This window comes from Nomascus leucogenys, chromosome 11, assembly GCF_006542625.1.
Source record: "Nomascus leucogenys isolate Asia chromosome 11, Asia_NLE_v1, whole genome shotgun sequence".
Classification (NCBI taxonomy): Eukaryota; Metazoa; Chordata; class Mammalia; order Primates; family Hylobatidae; genus Nomascus; species Nomascus leucogenys.
This window is the reverse complement of record NC_044391.1, coordinates 92,950,781-92,976,337: the sequence shown is the minus strand read 5'-3', so window position 1 is coordinate 92,976,337 and position 25,557 is coordinate 92,950,781. Positions and strand designations below refer to the sequence as shown.

At 38.2% G+C, this 25,557-nt stretch overlaps 1 protein-coding gene across 1 annotated transcript; it reads right to left on the bottom strand.

The window, feature by feature from the left end:
- Positions 1-14: 14 nt before the first annotated feature.
- On the bottom strand, positions 15-16,005 carry TMEM212 (transmembrane protein 212). Its single transcript, XM_003256463.1, has 5 exons — positions 15,812-16,005; positions 7,292-7,351; positions 5,492-5,815; positions 2,631-2,675; positions 15-1,277 (listed from the first exon to the last, which is right to left on the bottom strand). The coding sequence occupies exons 1-4, from the start codon at positions 15,968-15,970 to the stop codon at positions 2,634-2,636; spliced, it is 585 nt and encodes a 194-aa protein (XP_003256511.1). The 5' UTR covers positions 15,971-16,005; the 3' UTR covers positions 15-1,277; positions 2,631-2,633.
- Between the last annotated feature and the right edge of the window lie 9,552 nt (positions 16,006-25,557).

Genomic DNA, 25,557 nt, shown 5'->3' with positions numbered 1-25,557 from the left:
TGGAGGAGCCTCCACACTGTTTTCTTTTTTTTATTATACTTTAAGTTCTAGAGTACATGTGCACAACGTGCAGGTTTGTTACATAGGTATATATGTGCCATGTTAGTTTGCCACACTCATCAATTCATCATCTACATTAGGTATTTCTCCTAATGCTATCCCTCCCCCAGGCTCCCACCCACTGAAAGGCCCCAGTGTGTGATGTTCCCCACCCTGTGTCCAAGTGTTCTCATTGTTCAATTCCCACCTATGAGTGAGAACATGCAGTGTTTGGTTTTCTGTCCTTGTGATAGTTTGCTCAGAATAATGGTTTCCAGCTTCATCCATGTACCTGCAAAGGACATGAACTCATCCCTTTTTATGGCTGCATAGTATTCCATGGTGTATATGTGCCACATTTTCTTAATCCAGTCTATCATTGATGGACACTTGGGTTGGTTCCAAGTCTTCGCTATTGTGAATAGTGCTGCAATAAACATGCGTGTGCATGTGTCTTTATAGTAGCATGATTTATAATCCTTTGGGATTATATGTGTCTGTTGGCTTCATAAATGTCTTCTTTTGAGGAGTGTCCATATCCTTTGCCTACTTTTTGATGTGGTTGTTTTTTTCTTGTAAATTTGTTTAAGTTCTTTGTAGATTCTGGATATTAGCCATTTGTCAGATGGGTAGATTGAAAAAATTTTCTCCCGTTTTGTAGGTTGCCTGTTCACTCTGATGATAGTTTCTTTTGCCATGCAGAAGTTCTTTAGTTTAACTAGATCCCATTTGTCAATTTTGGCTTTTGTTGCCATTGCTTTTGGTGTTTTAGTCATGAATACTTTGCCAATGCCTATGTTCTGAATGGTATTGCCTAGGTTTTCTTCTAGGGTTTTTATGGTTTTAGGTCTTACATTTACGTCTTTAATCCATCTTGAGTTAATTTTTATATAAGGTGTAAGGAAGGGATCCAGTTTCAGCTTTCTACATATGGCTAGCCAGTTTTCCCAGCACCATTTATTAAATAGGGAGTCCTTTCCCCATTTCTTGTTTTTGTCAGGTTTGTCAAAGATCAGATGGTTGTGGATGTGTGGTGTTATTTCTGAGGACTCTGTTCTGTTCCATTGGTCTATATATCTGTTTTGGTACCAGTACCATGCTCTTTTGGTAATTGTAGCCTTGTAGAATAGTTTGAAGTCAGGTAGTGTGATGCCTCCAGCTTTGTTCTTTTTGCTTAGGATTGTCTTGGCTATGCAGGCTCTTTTTTGGTTCCATATGAACTTTAGTTTTTTCCAATTCTGTGAAGAAAGTCATTGGTAGCTTGATGGGATGGCATTAAATCTATAAATTACCTTGGGCAGTACCTCCATACTGTTTTCAATAATGGCTATGCCAATTTATATTTCCACCAACGGTGCACAAGGATTCCCTTTTCTTCACACCCTTACCAACACTTGTTATGTCTTACCCTGTTGATAATAGTCATTTTAACAGGTGTGAAGTGATATTTCATTGTGGTTTTGATTTGCATTTCCCTAATAATTTGTAATGTTAAAGAGCTTCTCAACACCTTTTCATGTACCTGTTGGCCACCTGTATGTCTTCTTTGAAAAAATGTCTACACAGGTCATTTGCCCATTTTAAAATCAGATTATTTATTTCTTGCTATTGAGTTGTATGAGTTCCTTATATATTTTGGATATTAATCCCTTGTAGTGTATATGGTTTGAAAATGTTTTCTCCCATTCTGTAAGCTGCTTTTTCATTTTGTTGATTGTTTTCTTTGTTGTGCAGAAGCTTTTTAGTTTGATGTAGTCCCACTGTTTATTTCTGCTTTGGTAGCATGTGCTTTTCATGTCATATCCAAAAAAAGCATTGCTAAGACAAATGTCATGGAGCTTTATCCCTACGTTTTCTTTCAGTAGTTTTACGGCTTTAGGTCTTACTTTTAAATCTTTAATCCATTTTAAGTTAATTTCTGTGATTGGCCTAAGATCGGGGTCGAAGTTCGTTCTTTTGCATGTAGATATCCAATTTTTCTAACACCATTTATTAAAAAGGCTATTATTCCTCATTGTGCATTCCTGACACCCTTGTCAAATATTACTTCATTGCATATGTGTGAGTTTTTTTTATGTAAACCAGTTTTATTTTATCATGGAACTCTTTTGGGCACCGTTATTTCCATTAGCATAGAGGTAGCTTCAGTTAATATTCTATAACAAGGCAATAAATGCCCCATCAAGTGGAAATTCTGTAGTTCAGTTGTTGTTATTGAAAAATACTCACAGTCTTTTGCCATCAGCCCTGATGAATGCTCCACACAAAGGGCTATGCAGTGAATAATTCATCTAGACCAGCACTCCAGCTACTACCCTATACTTTGTGGGCTTAGGTGATTTTACTAGTTCCCATTTAGCATGTTTAATTAACATTTCCTAAAAGAGCAAATTTACATGCCTTCAGCTTCATAGTACTAGAAAGGGGAAGCATCCCATCAGATGCAGTACCTATTTTAATAAGACATTTAGGTAAAGGAGTTCAACTACCTTGTATAAAGCTTGTTTAAACATCTTAAATTTTATAATTCTATTAATCTGTATGCTTTTATATTCTAGTCCCAGGCCTTTTCTACCCCCAGACCATTTTACCTTTTATGGTGAAAAAGGGTTTGGGTTCCCAGCAGGGAGTTGCATCTGTAAGGCATATGAGGGACAGCAAATTTGATAAGCCTTCTTAAACAGTTCTATGATTCTGTGGGAGTGGCACCCATGTAAAAGGGGTCCACTTAGCTCCCAAATTTACCATGACCTGGCTAACGGCTGTATTTTTTGGGAGGATATCCCAGTCATCATAAAGCCAGTCCAGTATGGCTTGTATATGAAGCATATTAACTGCTTCACCTAGGGTAGTTCAGTTGGTATTTTATAGGGAGAGTTGGGCAGTCCTCTTCTCAGGGCAAGCAGCCCTTACAGTGTCACTTATCCAGTTTACTAGGCTGATTGTTCTCTTAGGAATAACCTCCTGTGCATTTGGATTACATATACTTATTAGTGATTAGTAGTGAGCTGTGAGTCTTGCATGAACCCAAACAAGCTCTTAAATTCTGTAGCATTTAAATTTAAGAATTTTGTCCTTAAAGTGGTTATTTTTACAATTCACTATAGTAAAGATTTTTTAAGAAGCTGATGATACCAATCTACGAAATGGAACAATTCCCTTACATTATACGTTCTGCTTTTTAATGGTTACTTGGTTTTACCCTTCCCCCATATTGACTATTTTTTTTGGTAATCACAGGGCTCAGAGTTAACTTTTGTTGCGCCAGCCTAATTGTTACTTTTATTTAGTTTTATTTGTATACTTTTTCCTTCGTTTTAAAGCAATGATTAGATAGTTTTTAACTAGAGGAAAAAACTATTTTCCTTTTTTTTTTAAGCAAAATCCACACCTTTGTGTTTCATAAACTTTACCAAAAATGTATTTTATGCTCCCACTATTTTAACTTTTAATAATCCAAATTTCCAGTGAAAATAAAAACCAAGGGTTTAACGTGACTTTAAGATTTTAAATTACTGGAGAGAGTTTTGAGATTAAATTTACCAAATTAATTTTATCATGGATTACCAAGATTATGGGAATTAAACAATATCTGAGCTAACTTCTACCAGTCCAATGGGCACTTTTATTCTACATGCCTATTATATCTGTATCTTTATGTGTGTCATGTGGAAGTGATATTTCACTACCAAATTGCATGAAAGAGCTCTAATCAAGTAACTTTTAAAAAGCTACTTGATTACCACTGTATCCTATATGCTATTGATATCCAGGTCTGGCACATAATAGGTACTCAATAATTGTTTTTTAATTAATAAATGGAAATGCCTGGCTAATTTTTTGTGTGTTTTTAGTAGAGATGGGGTTTCACCATGTTGGCCAGGCTGGTTTTGAACTCCTGACCTCAAGTGACCCACCTGTATCAGCCTCCCAAAGTGCTAGGATTGCAGGCATGAGCTACCATGCCCAGCCTCAAAGGATATTTTATTTGCTTGTTTAAAAAACAATTCCCTTTCCTACTTTAGATAATTAATAAAAGTTACAGGAGCCAACAAAAGGTGAAGGAGAGAGCTATTATCCAAGGCCTTTTCGAAGGGAAAGAGCTGAATTTTTGAGATATCAATCTGAAGAATGTCAAAGAGACAAGTCATAGAATTTAAAAATTAAAAACTTCTTGCATTAAAAATAAGTCAATATTTGTAATAAAATCTTGTTTTAACTAATTAATTTTGTCTTAGTGTATTTTTTTAATATTAAAGACCCATCTCTAGAAAGACTATTACGATTTCTTCTTAATCATAGCCAACTGAATTATACAACCCCCTTTTTTAAAAAAAATTTCTTTTTACTAACCCTGTTATGACTTACATAGACCATTCACAACATGCTTAGACTTTCTGTTTTGTCCTAAATATCCCTGTTTCTTGAACAACAAAGCCATTTTATTTTAGGACAAAAATTCATATGTGGGTTTATTTCTGAGCTCTATGTCCTGTTCCATTGGTCTATTGTCTGTTTTTATGCTAGTACCATACTGTTTTGATTGCTATAGCTTTGTAATATAGTTTAAAGTCAGGAACTGTGATGTCTCCAGCTTTGTTCTTTCTCAAGATTGCTTTGGCTATGTGTGGTCTTTTGTAGATCTATGCACATTTAGGATTATGTGTTCTATTTCTGTGAAAAATGCCATTGAACTTTTGATAGGAATTGCCTGGAGTCTATAGACTGCTTTGGGTAGAATGGACATTTTAACAACATAAATTCTTCTGATTTATGATTATGGGATACCTTTTTATTTATTTGTGTCTTCAATTTCTTTCATTCATATTTTATAGTTTTTAGTATACAGATCTTTCACATTCTTGGTTAAATTTATCTTAAGTATTTTATTCTTTTTGATGATGTTGTAAATAGGATTGTTTGTTGTTAGTGTATAGAAACAGCTGATTTTTGTATGTTGAACTTGCATCCTGCAGCTTTACTGAATTTATCAGTTCTAACATTGTTTTTATGGAGTCTTTAGGGTATCTATATATAAGGTCATGTCATCTGCAAACAGAGTCAATTTTGCTTCTTTCTTTCTGATTTGGATTTTTAAAATTTCTTTTTCTTGCCTAATTGCTCTGGTTAGGACTTCCAGTACTATGTTGAATGGAAGTAGTGAGGGTGGGCACCCTTGTCTTGTTCCTATGAATAATTTTCAAAATTATGGATTGACATAAAAATTGGCTGGTGCTACCTACAGCCTTAACTTCAGTTATAATGTCAACATATTTCCATTTATTAATTCAAAAACAATTATTCAGTACCTATTATGTGCCAGGCCTGGATATCAAAAGCATATAGGATACAGTGGTAAATAACAGAGAAAGATCAACTATTCACATACCAGACTTTCCATTTTAGCATACAAGATGGAACAAGAACCTGCTTCCCCTCTGTTGAAACTTACGTTTATGTGTCCATTCTGGATAAGTCTTGCAGAAAGTTTGATGAACACTGTCAAGGATGTACAGAGCAGGGTAAAGCTTAGGCACAGGTCGAGGGCTTGAAGTGTCAGGTGGTACTCTTCATAGTGTGGTGGGTCCACACAGGCTAATGGGAATTTTGCATATGGATAAGGAAAGGTAACTGCATAGCCAAGGTAATTAGTCCCTGCAATCCCTGAAAATGAATAGAAGCAATATGGGCCCAGGAAAGCAGATTCCAAGGCTATTGCAAAATGAAGTGGACATCCCATAATGCTCAGAATCACAAAGGTGAAAGTAGCTTCCCACTGAAAATGAAGCAAAAATAAATTGTTACTTTGGGAGCAAAATATTTCAAAAGCTTCTTAGCAATATGAAGAAAAAAAAGAGATGCTGGCTATGAATCTCTCCTATTGGAAAATGAGGGAAAAATCAATCAGGACTCTTGCTTTATATTTTCATTTTCCCTTGAAAATGTCCCTTGTATTTTCATTTTCTTTCTTTTTTTTTTCACTTTTTGAGTACTGGGATACATATGCAAGATGTGCAGGTTTGTCACATAGGTTAACATGTGCCACAGTGATTTGCTGCACAGATCAACCTAGGTATTAAGCCCAGCACCCATTAGCTATTCTTCCTGATGCTCTCCCTCCTGCCGCCTTTCATTTTCAATCTATACCACAGAAGAATAATATATCAGCCAACTGGGGCAAAATTTAAATTAGTTCAATTCAACAAACATTTATTTATGTGTTTCCCATCACATGGAAGCAACTAGTCTGGGTTGGGAAAAACAAAGATGAGTGAACAAAATCCCTGCTCAAGTTTCTTGCTACTTAGCTACTCAGGATGTGGTCCATCGTTCAGTAGCACTGATATCCCCTGGAGCCTGGCAGACATGCAGAATCTCAGGCCTCACCCAGATCTACTGAATCGGAATCTGCATTTTAACCAGATCTCTAGTTAATTTACATATACATTAAAGTTTGAGAAGCCCTGCATTAGCCATGGCAATAAAATCTATAATCAGATAACATAGTCCTTCTGTATCATGGGATTATCTGGTTTTATGCAGTTGAAATGCAAGATAGCATAGACTTCAACCTTTTTTAGAATGAGAGGTACCAAGAAGATTGGAAGGAGATCCCAGATTAAGGAGTTGAGAATTAAAAATATGTTACTAAAAGCAGAGAAGCCTATAGATTCATTTCTTCAAAATGAAATTTAAGAGCACTAACACTAGCTCTGTCCTCCCCAAATACAATAATCATCCCAGGAACTTGTAGAAAATATTTGGAGCAGGGATCAGATAAAAATTATTCAGGGCTGGGTGCAGTAGCTAATGCCTGTAATCCCAGCATTTTGGGAGACTGATGTGGGTGGATCACCTGAGGTCAGGAGTTTGAGACCAGCCTGGCCAACATGGCAAAACCCTGTCTCTACTAGAAATACAAAAATTAGCTGGGCATGGTGGCATGCACCTGTAGTCCCAGCTACTTGGGAGGCTGAGGTAGGAGAATCACTTGAACCTGGGAGGTGGAGGTTGTAGTGAGCCGAGATCATGCCACTGCACTCCAGCCTAGGGGACAGAGTAAAACTTGTCTCAAAAAAAAAAAAAAATCTTTTAAAACAGAGTTTATTTCTGGAATCCATTGTAGTATGGCATCAATTAGACCAAATTCAATTCTAATTGGAAATCATATTTTTTATGTTCCATCCTAAACTTAATAGTGATTTGACCTTCAAAGCCACTCTACCATCCTACTTGGCATCTGTATATTTACCAGGTACTTCTGGGTCCACTCTCTGTAAGCCAACAGTAGAAGCACACCAGTTGTGATGGCCTGTGACAAAAAAAATGGAAAAATAAACATCCACCACAGAAGGTACCTCTGGAAAGAGTTCAATCTGTCTCACAGTTTGACAACTTTATCATGAACTTGAAGGAACAGCAAATGACTCAGTGGATTTATGGATCTGACTTCCTCCTCATCCATGGAAAAAAACTGTGATGACGAGGAAAGTAAGCCATTAGTGTCATAAAGACGTGATTCATACAAGTTCATTTTTTGATTCTCTATGTTGCCTTTGCCATCAGAATCATTCCCTCCACTACTGTAAAGTGTCACCACGATAAAAGCTTGGCTTTATAACCCTTGCCATATGTTTTATTTTGATTAATTGTCTATTGTTCACCTGTCTCACAACTGATGAAACTGTAAATGGAAGGAACCAGAATGGAAACTTGTCACAAAACCTTGAAGCGACTTTCTCTTTTGCTATTTGCTTTCTTTTGAGATTCCATAGCCTCAGCCTGCTGGTGGGATGCAAATACATGATCCCCTTTTCTCAAATAGCAAAGATTATCATTAGAATGAATGCATGATGTGGCATTTATTGTTCTGGGTACAGTGGTGTCCAGCCTTTCAAAAGAGAGTTTTTCTTTATAGTCTCTGTTGAAGGAAAAAGGCCCAAAGTGCGGAAGGAAAATAGTTAAACAAAAGAGGGAATAGTGTCACCAGAATTTAGCAGCGGATAATGAAAAAAAAATATTCCTGGGCTCTTTGATTCAGCAACAGATCTGATGGAGGAGATCTTTGTGGTCACTGAGACTGGAAATAGCTTATTCTTAATTCGCTTATATAATTTGTTCTTGGTTAATGACTCTTTTGAGGTTGAGCGAGAAAGAGGAAGAGATGTGCCTAAAATAAGATATAGAATATGGACAGCTCCAAATATAGTACAAGTTAGCTTTTGACAGAGAAATAAGCATGACTGTATGTACACAATCAACAAAGTTAAGGAGGAAAAAAAAATCAGCATTTTTACCCACATGGTTTTGTGGTATGCTGCTTTTGTAGCAGCTGGATCTGGCATATTTATTGTTTTGAGACTTAGCTTTTTTATTTTCCTGGCATATTTTATTTTGAATGTTGGATTTAGAGAATTTGAGAGAGAGGGACACACACACACACACACACACACACACACACACACACCACACACCACACACACACACACACCACACACCACACACACTTCTCATGTAGCTGAGCCTACAGTTCCAGACTTGGCATCGCCATACCATAAAACTCCCATGGATAAAAACAGAACCATCTGTAGTCAAAAGAGGTTCCTGGCTTGATTCTGCAAGAGGAAAGTTTCCAAGGGACCCTATGGAGGGTGAGCCAGTGTAAATAGTACAAGAAAACAAAAGAATTATTAAGAGCAACTGTAACACCGGTGCTGTGGGGTAAGCCTGGGGCTTTCTGTGCTTTGGGAGACATGGCCCTTAATTGACACATCACTCCTCTGTTAGAGAAACACTGAAGCCAGATAAGCAAGGGAGACAGGCTCACGCCCCTCTGCTGGTTTAACTCTGAGTAGATAGCTGACATTATCAGATGCTGAGATTCCAGGTTGCCTTAACTACTTTGGCATGACCTGTTTCTTTCCTTTCAAAAAGTTGAAAAATGCTGCAGAATTTCAGTTGCCTGTTATTTTTGTAGCTGCCAGCTTGAATTTTGCTTTGTTTACATAAAACTTTGAAAAAGATCTTTCATGGAGTAGGCTGAGTATGAATGCCTTCAGTAACTTGTTAAATCTACCCTGCAAATGGAAGGCGGCTCAAGAGGTTAGCGCACCCATCTTTACTGGTGCTCCCCGCCAGACATGGGAGATAGAATAGGGCTATTTTCCCCAACATGTGCAGACTTCCCCTTTTCTTTCTTCCATTTCTTCTTGAAAATTATATTTTTAGATAGGGAAGAGAAAAGAATGAAAAAGGAAGAGATTTGAGGGTAGGCAGGACAAGTCAAGGGGAAGAGAACATGTGAGAGAGGGGGTGCCTGAGGGGGGAATAGTTGGCTGAAGAGGAGGCCAGGTTGTGAGGAAGGGGAGAGTGGAGGCTGTGCCCCACAGTGAGTGGGGAAAGAAGAGAGGGTCCCCATCCTGCACTCGCCTCCCTCAGCTCTCCTTGACATGCTGCTGCCTTGCTTTCTGGGCACTTCCAGGGATATCAGTTGGGTTTTGCAACAATTGCTGCTAACAGTTTGATTGCATGATCATTGTGAACCCTCCCACTAAATCTTTAAATTGCCTAAGTAGAGGACATAGTTCCCAGAAGTAGATGAATTGAAGGAAGCAGGGAGCCCTCACAATAGAAATAGAAACTTTTAGAGGTATCATATTAATATGGAGTAATTTATTCACTCACAAGCATCTGTTATGAGTCTACTGCAGACAAGCAATGTGCTAGGTACTGTGCTGATAGAGTAATAATAAATGTTAACATGTATTAAGTGAGTGTTTAATATATGTTGAACACTTCACATGTGTTAACTCATTTAATCCTCACAATGACCTTATCATGTACATATCCTCCCCCTTTTAAAATGAGGCACAGAAAGGCTAAATAAGATGAACAAGATCCCCAAATAGTAATTGTACAAATAGTGGTTCTGACTGTCACTGGAATTTACAGTTCAGGTGTAAAAATAATGCACACACGAGAATGGCTACAACACTAGGCAAGAAGGGTGAATGTTTTCTACATGAGAAGAGCTCAGAGATAAGGTATCACTTATAGGGGAAACATCGATGATAAAGGCACCATGGAGAAATAGGATCTGAAGTGGGTTTAGGGATGGATGTGATTTCAATGGGAGGTGACAGAGGGAGGGCAGTTCAGGCTGTGGGAGCAGCATGTGCAAAGGTGGGGAAGTGGCTGTCATGCTTAGGGAGCAGTGAGTGAGGAGTCCACACTGAAAGAAGGGCCAGTTCTTGGTAGAGAAGAGTAGAAAATCAGGATTGAAAGCCAGGTAATACGAGGGTGAGAAGGACCTCACAATGCAGGCTAGCACGTTTGAACTTTGTTTAGGGACAATGAAGCAACGTGAAAGCTTTTTGAAGGAGCTGTAGCCTGACTACTGAAGGGGTTTAGAAAGATGAGCCAGTCGTGTGCACGCTAGATTGGAATACAGGGAGGCCTAGATGTCTCTGTAGAACCCTGGCCTTCAGATTTATTTTTTCAACTCTAGCCACAATAACTAATACATTTCATGTCACAGTTATAAATATTTTTATATCTGACCAAAATAATATGTAACCCTCATTATGCATCACATGCATTATGATGCATATAAATTTTATGATGCATAAAAATTTTGGTCAGATATAAAAAATGTGATGCATTCTAATATTATCTATTCCATTCCACTCCACTCCACTCCACTCCACTCCACCCTATTCTATCCTATTCTATTCTATTCTATTCTATTCTATTCTATTCTATTCTATTCTATTCTATTCTATGCATTTACTGTAAATACTGCTAGCTACTCAATAGATTGATTTTATAATTCACTAATGGATAGATTCCCACAGTTTGGCTATCAAAGTTACCTAGGCATAAAATCTGAGAAGTGATGGGAAGTGGTAAGCGGGTATAGAGAGGGATGGAAAAGGAAGCAATGCATAGGGATATGCCTTGTAGGAAAAATTAAAGTTACATGGCAACTGATTAGAGTGGGGCTGGTGTTGGGCTGTAGGGCATTGCTGCCTGCAGTGTGGTCCTAGGACCAGCAGTATGGGCATCCTCTGGGATCTCGTTAGACGTGCAGACTCTCAGGCCCCACCCCAGACCTGCTGAATTAGAACCTACATCTCATCAAGATCTCCTAATGATTTGTATGCACGTTACAGTTTGAGAAGGGCTAGTTTAGAGGAACAGGTTGAGTCAAAATCACTCTAGTATTTGGAATTGAGTTACCAAGACAATGACAGGGAAGTTGGAGAAGAAAAAAAATGGTTTTGGTGACAAGATGATTAATTTGGTTTTAGACAAGCTGGCCTTAAAGCAGCTTAGGATATCTAAGTGGAAAAATGGACCATGGACATAGATTATTTGCTTGATCCAACTTTAGTCAGGTTCCTGAACCTTCTCCTAGGCCCATCTGTGTACTTTCTTGTAAAATCTAGTTTGAGCACAAGAACCCTGCTGCTGAGTCAGTTTAGCAAGAACCGCCACTTGTCGTGATATCTGATCACCCTCTATAACTAGCCAGATTTCTCCTCCTCCCCCATCCCCAAAGTGATGTCTGATCACCCTGGCCTGTCTTCAGCAAGAAAACTGTTAGGTCTGTATAGCCAGAATCCCCCTTGCCCCTGATATTTCCTGTTAGTAATTTTCCATCCACTGACTTTCACCCTGCTTCTCAGCTATAAATTCCCATTTGCTCATGCTGTATTTGGACTAGAACCTTGTTCTACATTGATGTCTCTTTTTCCCTATTGCAATAATCCTGAATAAAATTTGCTTTTATTGCTTTAACTAACTGTTCAGCTCTGGTTTTTCTTTGACACCATCAGGCAGTTGGAAGTCATGCAACTGTGGAAGCTGTAACAGACGTGCATGGTCATGTAATCAAGCCCCTTCTCTAACCGTCAAGGAAGGGGCAAAACTTCCGTTGAGGAAGACTGCAAAACTAAGTCTAGCGTGACCTTTCTCCCAAATTCCCTTCTCTAAGCAGGGCTCTGGGTGCAGCGCTGTGCTTGCCATTGGCCAAGTCACTAGGCTGTCCAGCCCTCAGGGCCTGTGTTTAAACTCATTGCACTCCAGTCTTTTCATCAGAACTTGATGTACAAGTTATGTTTTCTAGAATTAATAGAGCTCATTCCTTAAGGTACTATGATCTCCTCACTGAATACTTTCTAGCAGCTCATGCTTTTAAATAACCTAGCTCCAAAATTCTAGGAAAATTGCTTGTCATATAAATGTCAAAATGGAACTAGGGAGTCTGAGGACCAATCTATATGAAGTACTTAGAGAGTCTTCAATGAAAGGCTTTGAACAAATTCAAAGTACTGTATCATATACAAAAATCTCTCTCTTACAAGTCTCCAAGGAAATATGGAGTCATCTGCAAAAGGAAATGTTAATATGGTTGAAATGTACAAATCTTGTCACTGGAGGAAGACATACTTTGGAGGCAAGTTAAGAAGTGATTGGTAAGGGAGGTTGTGAAATGAGTCAGAGACCATTTGAAGTTCACCCTGATCAGACAGAACTGTGGTTCAGTAGGAAACTCACTAGGAAAAAAACATAACGTTGGTCCAAATTTAGACATTATTGAAAGACTGAGCATTTGTATTACTTTCCTTCGTATGAGGATTTTTTCCTGCACTAGTATAATATAAACACCACCCTGACCTTTAGTCCTTGCAACCTAATTGGTATTCAACTGTATAAGAAATTCTGTACCAACAGAATGGAGGGTGTGAGATTCATTCACTCATTCAACAATACTTATTAAACAATATTTATTGAACACAGAGTATGTAATTCCCTTTGTTCCAAGTTCTTCAGATACAGCAGTAAACATAATAGAAAAACAATCCCTGCCCTTCTACAATATGCATTTGTTAGAGGAGAAGGGAATATACAAACAATAAATTAAAAAATTATATAGTATCTTATATGCTAATAAGTGTTATGGGAAAAAATAGAGCAGGGTATCAGAGATTGGGAACACCAGTTGGGGTCAGGGGATTACAATTTTAAATAATGTAATGGGAGCAAACCTCCATAAAAAAGTGATGTTTGATAAAGAATTAATCAAGAATTGAAGGAGACTAGGGAGTGAGCCAAGTTCAGGAAGAGGCCTTAGGCAGAGGGCAGGTAGTGCAAAGGCCCTGAGGAAGAAACACATCATGGCATGTTTGAAAACTGCAAGGAGCCAACTGTGATGGGAGAGAAGTGAGCTAAGAGAAGAGCGGTAGGAGATGAAGTCCAGGAAGTCACAGGATGGAGAACTCAGCAGGTTACGAGGGAATAGGATAGGAAAGTGAGGTGGGTGACACAGGATTAAGAAGAAAGGGCTTGAACAGAGAGTAGGGCACAAATGAAAGGCATAGTATTAACTAGCATTTGAGGAGGGCTTTAAAATTGGCAAAGCCTTTATTATACAATCTTTGTTTAAATTGTGTTCATTCTCACTGTGCATCTTAGGGTTAGACATTGTACACGTGGGCTCTTTTTATCTGTAAAATTCCCCATTTTACAGATAAAGGGAATGAGGAACTGGCTGGCCGAGGGTCCTGCTTTTGACCTCCTACCAAGAACATCAAAGTCAGGACTTGAAAACAGGTCCACTTCTCTAAATCCTTTATCTCTGACTCCATTTCCTGATGCTGCCACCTCTGAAATCAAACAGTCACCAATTAACTATGTGCTGGAGATACATCATATCATTTCTCTGGGCTTAACTGGTAAAAATAGATGTTTGGCTTAGAACAATACATTCAATCATCTGTAATCTTAATCAAAATCGCCAATATTTGTTTAATGTATTATGTTGCGGTCTGAAAGGATAGGCATACAGCTGTAATAAAAGAATGTAGGATTGAACTCTAATCATGATATTGTTAAACTCTGTGAAATCAGAATTTTTTTAAAAATTAAATGAAATAGAAAATATCAGAATATGTTTCACATAAAGGGTAAGTACTATTTTGAGAAACTTTTGTTTTATAGATATATAAACATCTACTATACATATATATGCATAATAGATGTAGATATCTATTTATCTAGAGAGAAGAATGTAGATGTATTTATGTACATTCTGGGTCCTCACCTAAAATATTTTTCTGACTCTGAGTCACCAAAAAAAGTTTGGAAGCCACTTGAATAAATGTAACTGCCATCTCTGCATTCCAGTAGAACTTTAACAAATATTTCTTTGAATGAATTATGGTTTCAGGTAGGTGTTGGAGAAAAGAAGGGAAGATCAAGATTGGGGTGATAGATACAAAAGAATGTATTGAAAAAGGAAAAAAATAACTGAGAAACATAACCCTATGGTTTCCTCATTCCATCCACTCTCCCATAATCCCACTGGCCTCCATCTATCTGCACACATTCATCAAACCCCACTAGACCAAGTTCCTTTAAGATGAAGACCTTGCTGGATCCTTCATTGTAACTCAAGGACATAGTGGGCTATTCATAAATATTTATCTAATAAGTAGATTAAAACTTATATTTCCTGAGGTCTAGTTTTTAGGTGGTATCTCAGTTAAAGTTTTAACTTTTTAAAGATTTAAGATACTATCTCACACAAGAGTGGCTACATTTTGTTTGTTTTTTTGTTTTGAGATGGAGTCTTGCTCTGTCACCCAGGCGTGATCTCAGCTCACTGCAACTTCTGCCTCTCAGGTTCATGTGATTCTCCTGCCTCAGTCTCCTGAGTAGCTGGGAATATAGGCGCCTGCCACCACACCCAGCTAATTTTTGTATTTTTAGTAGAGCCGGGGTTTCACCATGTTGGTCAGGCTGGTCTCGAACTCCTGACCTCGTGATCTGCCCCCCTCGGCTTCCCAAAGTGCTGGGATTACAGGCGTGAGCCACCATGCCTGGCCGAGTGGCTGCATTTTAATAGAAGATTCCTTAAGATCAAAAAGCTTCAAAATTGAATTCTCTAGTCTCCAGTGGTGTCAGGCATCACAGGAATCAATGAGAGAAGGATTTGTTGGACGGGTGGGTCTCTGTAACTTCTCTTAAATCATACCAGCATGGAAACCAGTTACACCCAAGGCTAGATGTGCCCATTTTTTTTTTGGTTGGAGAGCTAAGGGACCAGGCCAGTCGTTTATCTGTGCAATGATTCAATGAGCGCACACAGAGTACTACTTAGCGTCATACACTGTACTTGGAACACGTGCTTTCCTAGTGAATTGTGAAGTCCATCTTGAATTATTGAATTATTTGAATTATTTTCAAATAATTGAAAATTATTGAGTTATTTTCAGTTCAAACAGTTGCTTGCAAGAGAAATGTAGAAAAACAAATATTTGGGGTTTGTAAATTTTGGGGCCATGTACATCTTAGTGTTTGCAATGAAAGCATTAGTTTGAAAGTTATTTTACTTCGTTCTCTATTTTAAAATTACTTTTCAAGGTTTATGTTTTTTTCTAAATTCAAAATTCAAATTTCAAAAGATTCTAATTTCTTAGCATATCAAGATAAGGGGATTAAAATAAAATAACTTCTTAAGAATTTCTTGAGCAGCATGTCATTAAAAATACATAATATACATGTATACATGATAAAACAATATTAAGATCCTTTTTATACTTAAAATGCAATTAATAGAAATCAATGTTCCAAGGCGGATTCTGATTTTTTGTGGAATTTTGACTTCTTTGTATTGTCAGAACAATTTAAAAGGACATGTTCTTCTGTTTCCCCTTTCCCTCCCACCTTCCTTTATTTTCTCAATATATTTAATAAACTATTTTCATACCAAAGCTCCATTCCAGATAGGACAAGCAATCCAAACACTCCATCCTGTGAACCAAGGCTTGTAAGAAAAGACAGGGAAGAAAGCAGTAACTCCAGAGCATACACTGAGGCTTCCCAGAGTGACGAGAATCCGGCCGGCAGCCTGGTAGAGGCCCTTCATTTTCCTTGGTGGCTTGAGGCCTTGGTCTCAAAGATGTTTTGTTACCAAAACATGAGAGTATGACAGGCCTCAGTAAATAGAAGTTTCTTAGAGACAGTAGCCACGACACATATGAACCGTTGATCTACTTGGAAACAAAATTCTATTTGTTTTACCAAAGATGAAATGTACTCAAATAGTCCTTGGCATAAATTTGACACAATAAATTCTAATAACAATTTATTTAAGAGAAAGAGAGAAAAAAAATTATCCCTTGCTTTGGATTGCTGCCTTGATTCCCTTCATTCTGCCCTGTCCTGGGGAGTGACCACTTCCTGGCTAAATCAGATTCAAAGGCTTGCTGACTGAGCTAATTGTTTCTCAACTCAACCTGCCTAGTGGTTCCAGCATAAAGCCAACATCCTTTGTGTACAATAGATCCACATTCCCAGCACAATTTCCCACAAAACAAAGTAAAAACAAGCACCCTGATCACTTTCCATTATATTTATTTTAAATGATTTCAACCCAAAGCCAGACCTTCACCTCCTTTCAAAGTTTAATTCCACTACAATTATTTTGGATAAAGATTTTTGATATGGATTCATTCCCAAATGGGCATGAAATTTATTATGGAGTTTTGCATTGTTTTCACTAAACCAGTTTCACCTTATTTTATTATTAATTTAATTTTCAATTAAAGTGTGATGATGGAAATTTATGCAGTTATAAAATAAAATAAACTTTGAGAATTAATTCATCAGTTGAATAAAATGCTGATCCCCATTCATTCTTGAATCTTAATTCTAATTTGAGATATTGAACTTAGGTACATTTAGGCAGTTACAAGTCATCTCTTACTTTTTCATGCATTTGAGAAAATGGTGGTGTTTGATTTTGACTGACTGGATATATGTGGATGTCTGTTCCAAGACAATATCTTAAAAACACAGGTCAGTTTCTGAAACGATCTGAATAATTTTCCTACTTAACATTAATACATTATTCCTTTTTACTGAAATAAAATGATGAAAAATAGTTTTATGAATGCAAATATAGTGGTTTAGGACATCGATTTTGAGTCAGATGGAGCCGTGATCTGATTCTCGTTCCACTCTCTACCATGTTTGTGTCCTTGAGTAAGGGCAAGTTACTTAACTTTTCTAGGTCTATTTCTTCATATGCGAAATGGGAATAAAAGTTAGTGTTTATCTCTAATGGATTTGGTTGAGAGGATTAAATGAGCTAAAACCATAAATGCCTAGCCCAGAGTTTAGCATAACGAAGATGTTCAGAAAGCTACTCTTGTTAAATTGGGATATTCCACCTTTGGGGTCCTTGCATCATGGGACAAAGGTGCGGTCATTGTTGGTTTTTTTAAATTCATCATCTTATAAACATCATGTTTAACTCTTCCTGAACAATTTGGTAAAAACTCACAAAGGACCCTCCCATATGTGGTGGAAAGAGATTCTTTCTCTCTGATTCTCTGCTTTTTTTCTTTCTGCTTTTCTATCTTTAATAGCCATTCCACAGTTTGACCCAGATTTTGAAGCAGTTGCATTCCTGGATATACAGAATCCAGGAAACCAGCTCATGCTTTCTGGTACAGCTGCTATTTCTTATCTCCTCTCAACACTGTGGGCTATATTCTCTGATTTTTTTTTTTCTAACACCACTAGATAAATTTCACAAGGGCAGAGACCTTGCAAGTCTTATGCATCCCTTAAATATATGATATCCGCAACGTCTACAACCCTGTCTGCAACAGAGCAGATGCATATAGTAATAAGTATTTGTTGAATTAGTTGATTAATACATTAAACTTTCTCCTTTGTATTTGGGCTCTCCCATCCCCCTGAAGCTGCACAAGTATAGATCCATGTGAATCCACCACCATCAACGAGTGTTGATGCTCATTTGTTCCATTGATACAGGGGGGAAGGGGCCGAAAGTGAAGAAAGACTCGTTTGTATTAGTATTTGGTTTGAGCTGTTTTGACTTTTTCCTTTACTTTTTATCTCAAGGTTATAGCTAGATGATATGTCAATATGCTGTGGGTCAGATCACTCTCTCCTGTTTGCATGTTTGGAAAATAAAGACTGTCGAAATACTCATGTTAAACAGTACAAAGATGGCAAACAAAGAGAATATTTTTTGTTTTAATTTGAAGGGCCTTTTAAGTGCTTGTAACACTCGCAGCCTAACCCTGACACTGCTATTGTAACTTATAAACCTGAATTTATTAGTGATTAGAGGAGCTGTTGCCACTTAATATAACAAAGACAAGGAAGAGAGGTAGAATAGGGTTTCTGTCTGTGTGTTTCCCGCAGGAATCTAGCCACACTAATTTCATTAAAACAAGGACATTTTCAGTGAGAGCAGCTACTAGGAAAGAAAAGATAGTGTCACTGCTTCTGTCTTGGGCTTCCTCTCTGATCAGCCATGTCTATGTACCCATGTCCTGGCAGCCAGCAAGGTTTATAGCGCCCCTGCTCTCTCTAGTCATCCCATGTGGCACTAACTGACTGCAAGTTGGGCCTGCAAGTTCTCCTTGGAGGTGGTGGCGTCAAGGTCTCTGTAGGCTGCTTTGCAGACCCCACCTTCTCTTCAACTCAGGGAATCCCAGGATCTTGGCTCAGGGAAAAAGGCGGTAGCTTCACAAACTCTTCAAGCCAGTTTTGCCACTGAAAACAAACAGAAAGCCCAAACTGACATTTTTATTCCAATGCTCCCCTCTCCACACCAAACACAAGAAATCAGCAATCAATAAATCAGTCAAGCAAAATTAGACACTCAAAGAAGTGGAAGAACATCAGTGATGCAGAGAGAGGGAACCTGATATGAACATTCTCTACCTCCTTAAAATATATTCCTTCACATGTGAGCCTTAAAAATAACAGCTCTGTGGGTGCTATAGTCTTGGGATTTTTAAAGTAGGCTTCAAAGCTATGGAAGGAGTTCATTTTTGCCAAGATAAAAGATAATGCAGCTCCAAACAAGAAATGAAATTAAAATGTTTTCCTAGCAGCTTCAGATGATTAGCTTTATTTTTTTATGTATTAAAAAGGTAGCTCGTGTCCTAGAAAGAGTATGAGTTTTGGTGTCAGAAAGACCCAGATATTGAATATTCCATCTGATGCATACAGAAGGAATGAAAAAATTAGAAAAATTAACACTCTGCTAATACCAGTGCAATAAAGCAAAGACCATCAATAGATGTTAAAACCTTTGGATAAACGGAGAAAAAAATTACAATGCAAAAGGATATTTCTACCAAGTGGAAATATGGCAGCCACCTTAACCAAGTGATCAAACTTTACATTACCCAAAACAAGACAAACAGACATCGTTGCCCCCTGATACAATACAATGCAAGCACAGGCCATCATCTGTGTAGTATTTTTGGCAAAAATATTTTAACCTGAATCTAATTATAAAGAAGAAATTAGATAAATCCAGATTATAGGGACATTTTGCAAAACACTTGCGTGGACTCTCCAAAATTATTCAAGTCATAAAAGACATTTAAAAAGCTACAGGGACAATTGAAGAAGTTTAAGTATGGAATTTATTTTAGATAATACTAGTGTATCAATGTTAAGTACCTTTGAAGGATGATTGGCATTATATTTATATAAGAGCATGTCCCATTGGTGAAACTGGGTGACGTTAGTGCTCTTTACAATTTTTTTCAGGATTTTTTTAGGTTTAATTTTGTTTTAATTTGTAATTTTAATTTTTTAGACACAGTGCCTTGCTCTGTCACCCAAGCTGGAGTACAGTGGTACAATCATAGCTCACTATAACCTTGAACTCCTGGGCTCAAGCAATCCTCCTGCCTCATCCTCCTGAATAGCTGGGACAATAGGGCCATGCCACACCTGGTTAATGCTTTTTAATTTTTTTTTTTCTGTAGAGATAGGATCTTGCTATGTTGCTCAGGCTAGCCTTGAACTCATGGCCTCAAGTGATCCTCCAGCCTCAGCCCCCTAAAGTGCTGGGATTACAGGTGTGAGCCATTTTCTGTAGGTTTGGAAATGTCAAGGTAAAAGTTGAGACAAGAAAAAACAAGATTTAGCTGTATTAACTGCATGAAATAAAAGGCCTGAGTTTTGCTCAGGCATACGGCCATGCTGGCCCAATAACCCTAATGATATTGATGAATCTGGAATGTGCAATAAATGCAAGGCAAAAGCTGCTTTGCCCCTGTGCGCACCAAGCAGAACCTGTCTTCCTAGAATCAGAATGATGGGACAGGTGTATTAGGTTAGACTGTGAAGGTGCTCCTCCCGTGCAGACACAATATAGGTATTTTTAAATATACTTTTGTGTCTTTCCAAACAGTCCAGTTTCTTAGCTGGATTTAAAATCTTTCCAATATTCATCCATAATGCACATTTCCCTTTGCTTTTTACTAGCTATTCAACTTCAACTTTGAGTGAACCCGCTCTTCTTGTAATGGCTTGGGGTTTAAAGAGAACAAAGTTCAATTTTTATCACCCCTAACTGGGAATTGTCAAATTTAATGTCATCCAATCGGCAAGATGTTTGGATCGAAATAGATTTGTACATCAGCTTGTACTTACCTGACTCAGATTTTTATTTGCCTTTGGTATATCTGACCCGCAAATATGTTTTGAAATTATCTGGAATGTATCAATATTTTCCCATGGTTTTTGAAGCAAAACATTTAATTGTGTCACTGGCAAACTTGCATAGCTAGCTGTCTTTTCACTCTCCCAAGCCTTGCAGCTGCAAGGAAAACCTCTTATTGGCTGACTTGTCCACGCCAGGCAGCCTCCCACAGGCTACTGTGGATATTGTCTGCCTTTTGGAGAGGCTACTGCTATCTTGTTTTATCATGGAGATAGAGGAGTCACAGATAGAACTGTAATTGTGACCACAGCTGTGATTGATTGGTGCTTTGGCCACCAAGGAGAGGAAAAGAAACTAAGAAAACAGGAAGAGAGAAACAGTGGGGGTGTCTGGGGAAGAGAGGTGGAGAAAAGATGGAGAGGAAAGAAGAACAACAAGAGAGGAGTCAGAATGTAGAGGAAAACATTCCTGAAGCCAAAAACAGCTTCTTGCGTCACTCACAGATCCAAAGCTCGGGTCTGGACAGAGTTGATTCAGGGACAGAGGAATGATGGAAGCCTTGGGCTGTTCATGTACATTTTACAAAAGCTGTTTGTAGGGAGGACAATAGGGAAATAAATAGAGGAAAAGGGCAAAGAAGTAGAATGAGAAAAGAGAAACTCTGAGTATTCTAAAACATTCTTAGATGATGCTTGTTTTAAAAATTGCTTTTAGGGATGAACTTTTAAGTCTTCTTAAACAAGGAATGTATATTCACTTAGTTTCTTCTCTTGGCATTTTTGAAAAAGAAAAGAAGCAAATTGATCCATGAGAAACTAAGCACAGTTTTTGACCCAGTTATACCCATGTAAGAGGCAAAAGGGAGAGAGGAATGATGAAGGTGCATTGGTAAAGCCCTCAACAGTTACTATTATTAGTCCCATTGTACAGATGGTGAAACTGAGGTTCTGAAATGTTAAATGAAGGTGACACAATTATTCAGTGTCAAATCCTGGTTTTGAACCTATAAATGCTTGATTCTAAATTTTGTAATTTTTACTTTTCTCCACTAGATCAGTATTTGGTGTACTATGTCTTTTTAAAAAATATACATGCATCTGAGAAATTTACCATGAAGCATACAAAAACCTATAAGGCTGTACTCAAACTGAGGACATAAGAGGAATGGGATGATGCTGTGTTTCCTTACACCAAGGAGGCTTGATCAGAACTGCTCATTCTGCTCGCAGTTATACACCAAAAAAGAATGGAATAAAGAGATTCTTTACTTTCTCTTTAAAAAAAAAATTAAACCAGAGGAGAGAGCTAAAAGCAAAGGCAAATGTTTGTTTCTGTGCATTGATATAAAAGTCCCAGAATATCTATCTAGAGTGTTGCTGTGCATAGTTTTCTGTTTTCCAGTGCTGTATGAGTGGGCTGTTGCCATTGATGTGGAGATGGACTGGAATGGTTGTCATATGCAAGGTTCCCAAATAGGACAAGGAACAACCTGCTGCAATAGAAATAAATTAGGGCTGTATGACCTGGAGTAAATTTAAGCCTCTTGTAATCTCGGTCCTTCTCAGCAAAATGTGGAGGTTGGACTGGATAATTTCCAATACTCCTTCTGTCTCTACCATTCCATGACTTAAAATAAATCCCAAAGGAGCAAAAATACCTATGTGACCAGATTGCCTGTCCCAAAGAAGACTTTATCTGTTAGAGTCGACATGCCAATTTGTGTTCCCCTCTATCTGGTACAAGCTGTGGGCACATAATAAGCACTGCACACACTGTGATTTGGCCAGCTGAATTCTTGCTCAAGAGATTTCAGCCAATATTCCTCTAAGGAGGCCTCACTTTGGCCCCAGCAGAACACAAAAAGGCAGTAACTGGGAGCCAGCATCTACCAGCTAAGTAATTAGCAGGCTGTGAGTAACAAATTGGTGACCTCAGCCCGGCTCCTGTTGTCTGTGTCATAAAATAATTAAAACTGGCCAACAAACACAGCAGATGCCAAGATGGCCAAGGGACAATAGAACACAAAGTCATATCACTCTTTTTTCCCATCTTCTTGGAAAGGGATGAAAAGCTGGGGAAAAAACTGGTAACATTTGTAGGCATGGAGTTTATGGTACACATGGAATGGAGAAATGAGAATTCAGCAAGGATCTGGTGTAGCAGACAGCTAAAAGGCAAATCCCCATCTACTGGCCAACACTAGGTAGAGGATATCTCTGTAAACCAGTTTCTGATTGATCATGAAACAAAGTTCTTTCTCTGTCTTTTCTCTTCTTTTCTTTCTTTTTCTTTTTCTTTTTCTTTTTTTTTCTTTTTTTTTTTTGAGATGGAGTCTTGCTTTGTCACCCAGGCTGGGGTGTAGTGGTGCGATCTCGGCTCACTGCAACCTCCACCTCCCAGGTTCAAGTGATTCTGCTGCCTCATCCTCCCGAGTAGTTGGGATTACAGGTGCGCAACACCACACCTGACTAATTTTTGTATTTTTAGTAGAGATGGGGTTTCACCACGTTGGTCAGGCTGGTCTCAAACTCCTGACCTCATGATCCGCCTGCCTCGGCCTCCCAAAGTGCTGAGATTACAGGCGTGAACCACTGTGCCCGGCTCTGTGTTTTCTAAGCAATGTTAAAAATATCATCAGCCTCAATTTTCTGTATATTTCAACACATATAGAAAAGCAAAGTGAGCTAAGGTTGGTACAAACAATTTGGTTCACTCTCTCAACTTCATCCACATCTCTGCTCAAAGATTTTCCCTTACCAATCTCCCCCTCTCCATCCCTGTATCTGGCTTTATGGATCTTCATGGCCTTGTTACCACCTGACTTTATTCTTCATAGCTCTTGGCTTATGTCTTTGCTGTGCGTCTTCCCAATTAGAATAACAGCTTCATGAAGGCAAGGACTTTGTTTTATTCACCACTGTATCCCAGAGCCAAAAACAATGCCTGTGGTCTATAGTAGATGCATAGAAAGTATTGTTGAGTCAATTAACGAATGAATGAATGGATGAGAGTGAATGAATGAAACCACTGCTTATCATCACAGCTGTTAGTTTACTTATTTTTAATTTTTTTGATTTTTATTTTTTGTAGAGATAGGATCTCACTATGTGCCCAGGCTAGTCTTGAACTCCTGGCTTCCAGTGATCCTACTGTTTCAGCCTCCTAAAGTGCTAGGGCTACAGGCATGAGCCACTGCACGAAGGCTACAATTGCTAGTTTATACAGACCAGTTTGCTGTGAAAGCTAGCTTCTCAGGCCTTCCCTCAGAAACAAGCTATATTTAATATTTTGGTCTTAAACTGCTCCAGCCCTCTTCTTTATGAAAATCCACACTGAAATACAAAGAAAATCTTCCAGGTTAGCTCACCTGGAAACTGCATTGTGAATTTACATGCGTTGTACGTAGATACATGGGAGAGGTGTACTGAAGTGACCCATGGCTGAGATTATTTTGGGCTTGCTATGTCAGCACACGACACATTGACACATGACTCTGTGTTAAACAGAGGAAGACACAACGCCGCAGACTAACTGCCTGGAAGTCCGGCAAGAACTTCTGCCTCTGGGAAAAAGCTCTGACAAACACCTTTTAAATCCACTGCTGACTTTTAAAGTAGTTGCTGTTCATGATGACCTATCTAATTTAATAGGTCTTTTGCTTGGCCTGTGGTTTTATGTATTAATATCTCTACATATTAAAATCTTTTATCTCTTTGCATAGATAATACTTTCCCCTAATTCTGTAGAACAGTAAGATACTGATATTAACATTTTAACTTGGAAAAATTTGGCTATGCAAACTCATGTTTCTATTGTAGTTTCATACGACGATAATGTGGTCTTTTCTAAAATAGGAAAATTGAATGACTAAGTGCATCCGTATGACATAAGGAGCCAGGTCACACACTCTAAACAGCACCTACTGAAGGCAGATTGAGGGTATCAGTTTTGTATCCAAAGGCTCACAATTTATTTTCTCTTTTCAACAACCCAGATATCCTGCCCTTGTTTTTGTTTTTATTTTTCTTAAAGTGGCATGATACGAGAAACGGATGTTTGTGGGACTTCCACATCACATTTTCCTAGTACGTAAGCCCTTCCATTTCTTCCACACAATCCACACAGCGCAGATTGACATGAAAGATAAAAGCTAGGCCTCTGCAAGGCCCCTTTATCTTACAGACTAAAAAGAATGTAGGGCAATGACAATGAAAGGTACACAGTAATAACCCAACTGGAGTATCACAGGCAGAGCCAGCAAGGACCTTTGAGACCAGTCAGTCCAAGCCTGCCATTTCACAGAAGAATTCCAGTTAAAATACCAAGAAAAAAGTCTTCCATTGCAATATTAACCTAATATTGAATAAGGCTGTTGTGGCTGATTATCTTACTGCTATATCTGTGTTTAGCACTAGGTGTTGCTATACTGCTATTTATAGACCAGCTTCTCTTTGATACCCAACAGGAGCTTAACCTTTAATTTGAGTTCCCTTTTGCAAATGCTGAGTTTCTAAAATCGTACTCTGCTAGTATATAGTATGTTACATTGAACTAGCTTCATTTAAATGGCACAGGTATGACGTATTTAACCAGCTGAAACAGCTATCCTGAAAAGAAGTGGTCAATAAATGCTAGGGAACTCCAAAGTTAAATTTTTCAAATTGTCCTAATTCAAATATTTACTTAAACTCTGTTTTTATATTATGCGCAATACAGGGGGAATGACATTGTTAGCTGTGTGTTTCCTGGAACTGACTAACTGCTACAAGGCCACAGATAAAGTTTGTTTATAGAAAAACAAAATATGAAAAAACATTTAGCAGTGTTCTATTTGGGGTTTAATAATCCCACACATGCTGAGTGGGAGAAAGGATAGTCTTCCAGAACCTCTCTGCCCATGGTAACAGAGGATGAAAATGCTTTAACCCCATCTAGTGACAGATGAGTCATGATTTAGATTAGTTCAGTTGTTCAAAATGTGAGTGGTAATACCAAAGGGAGAAATAAGT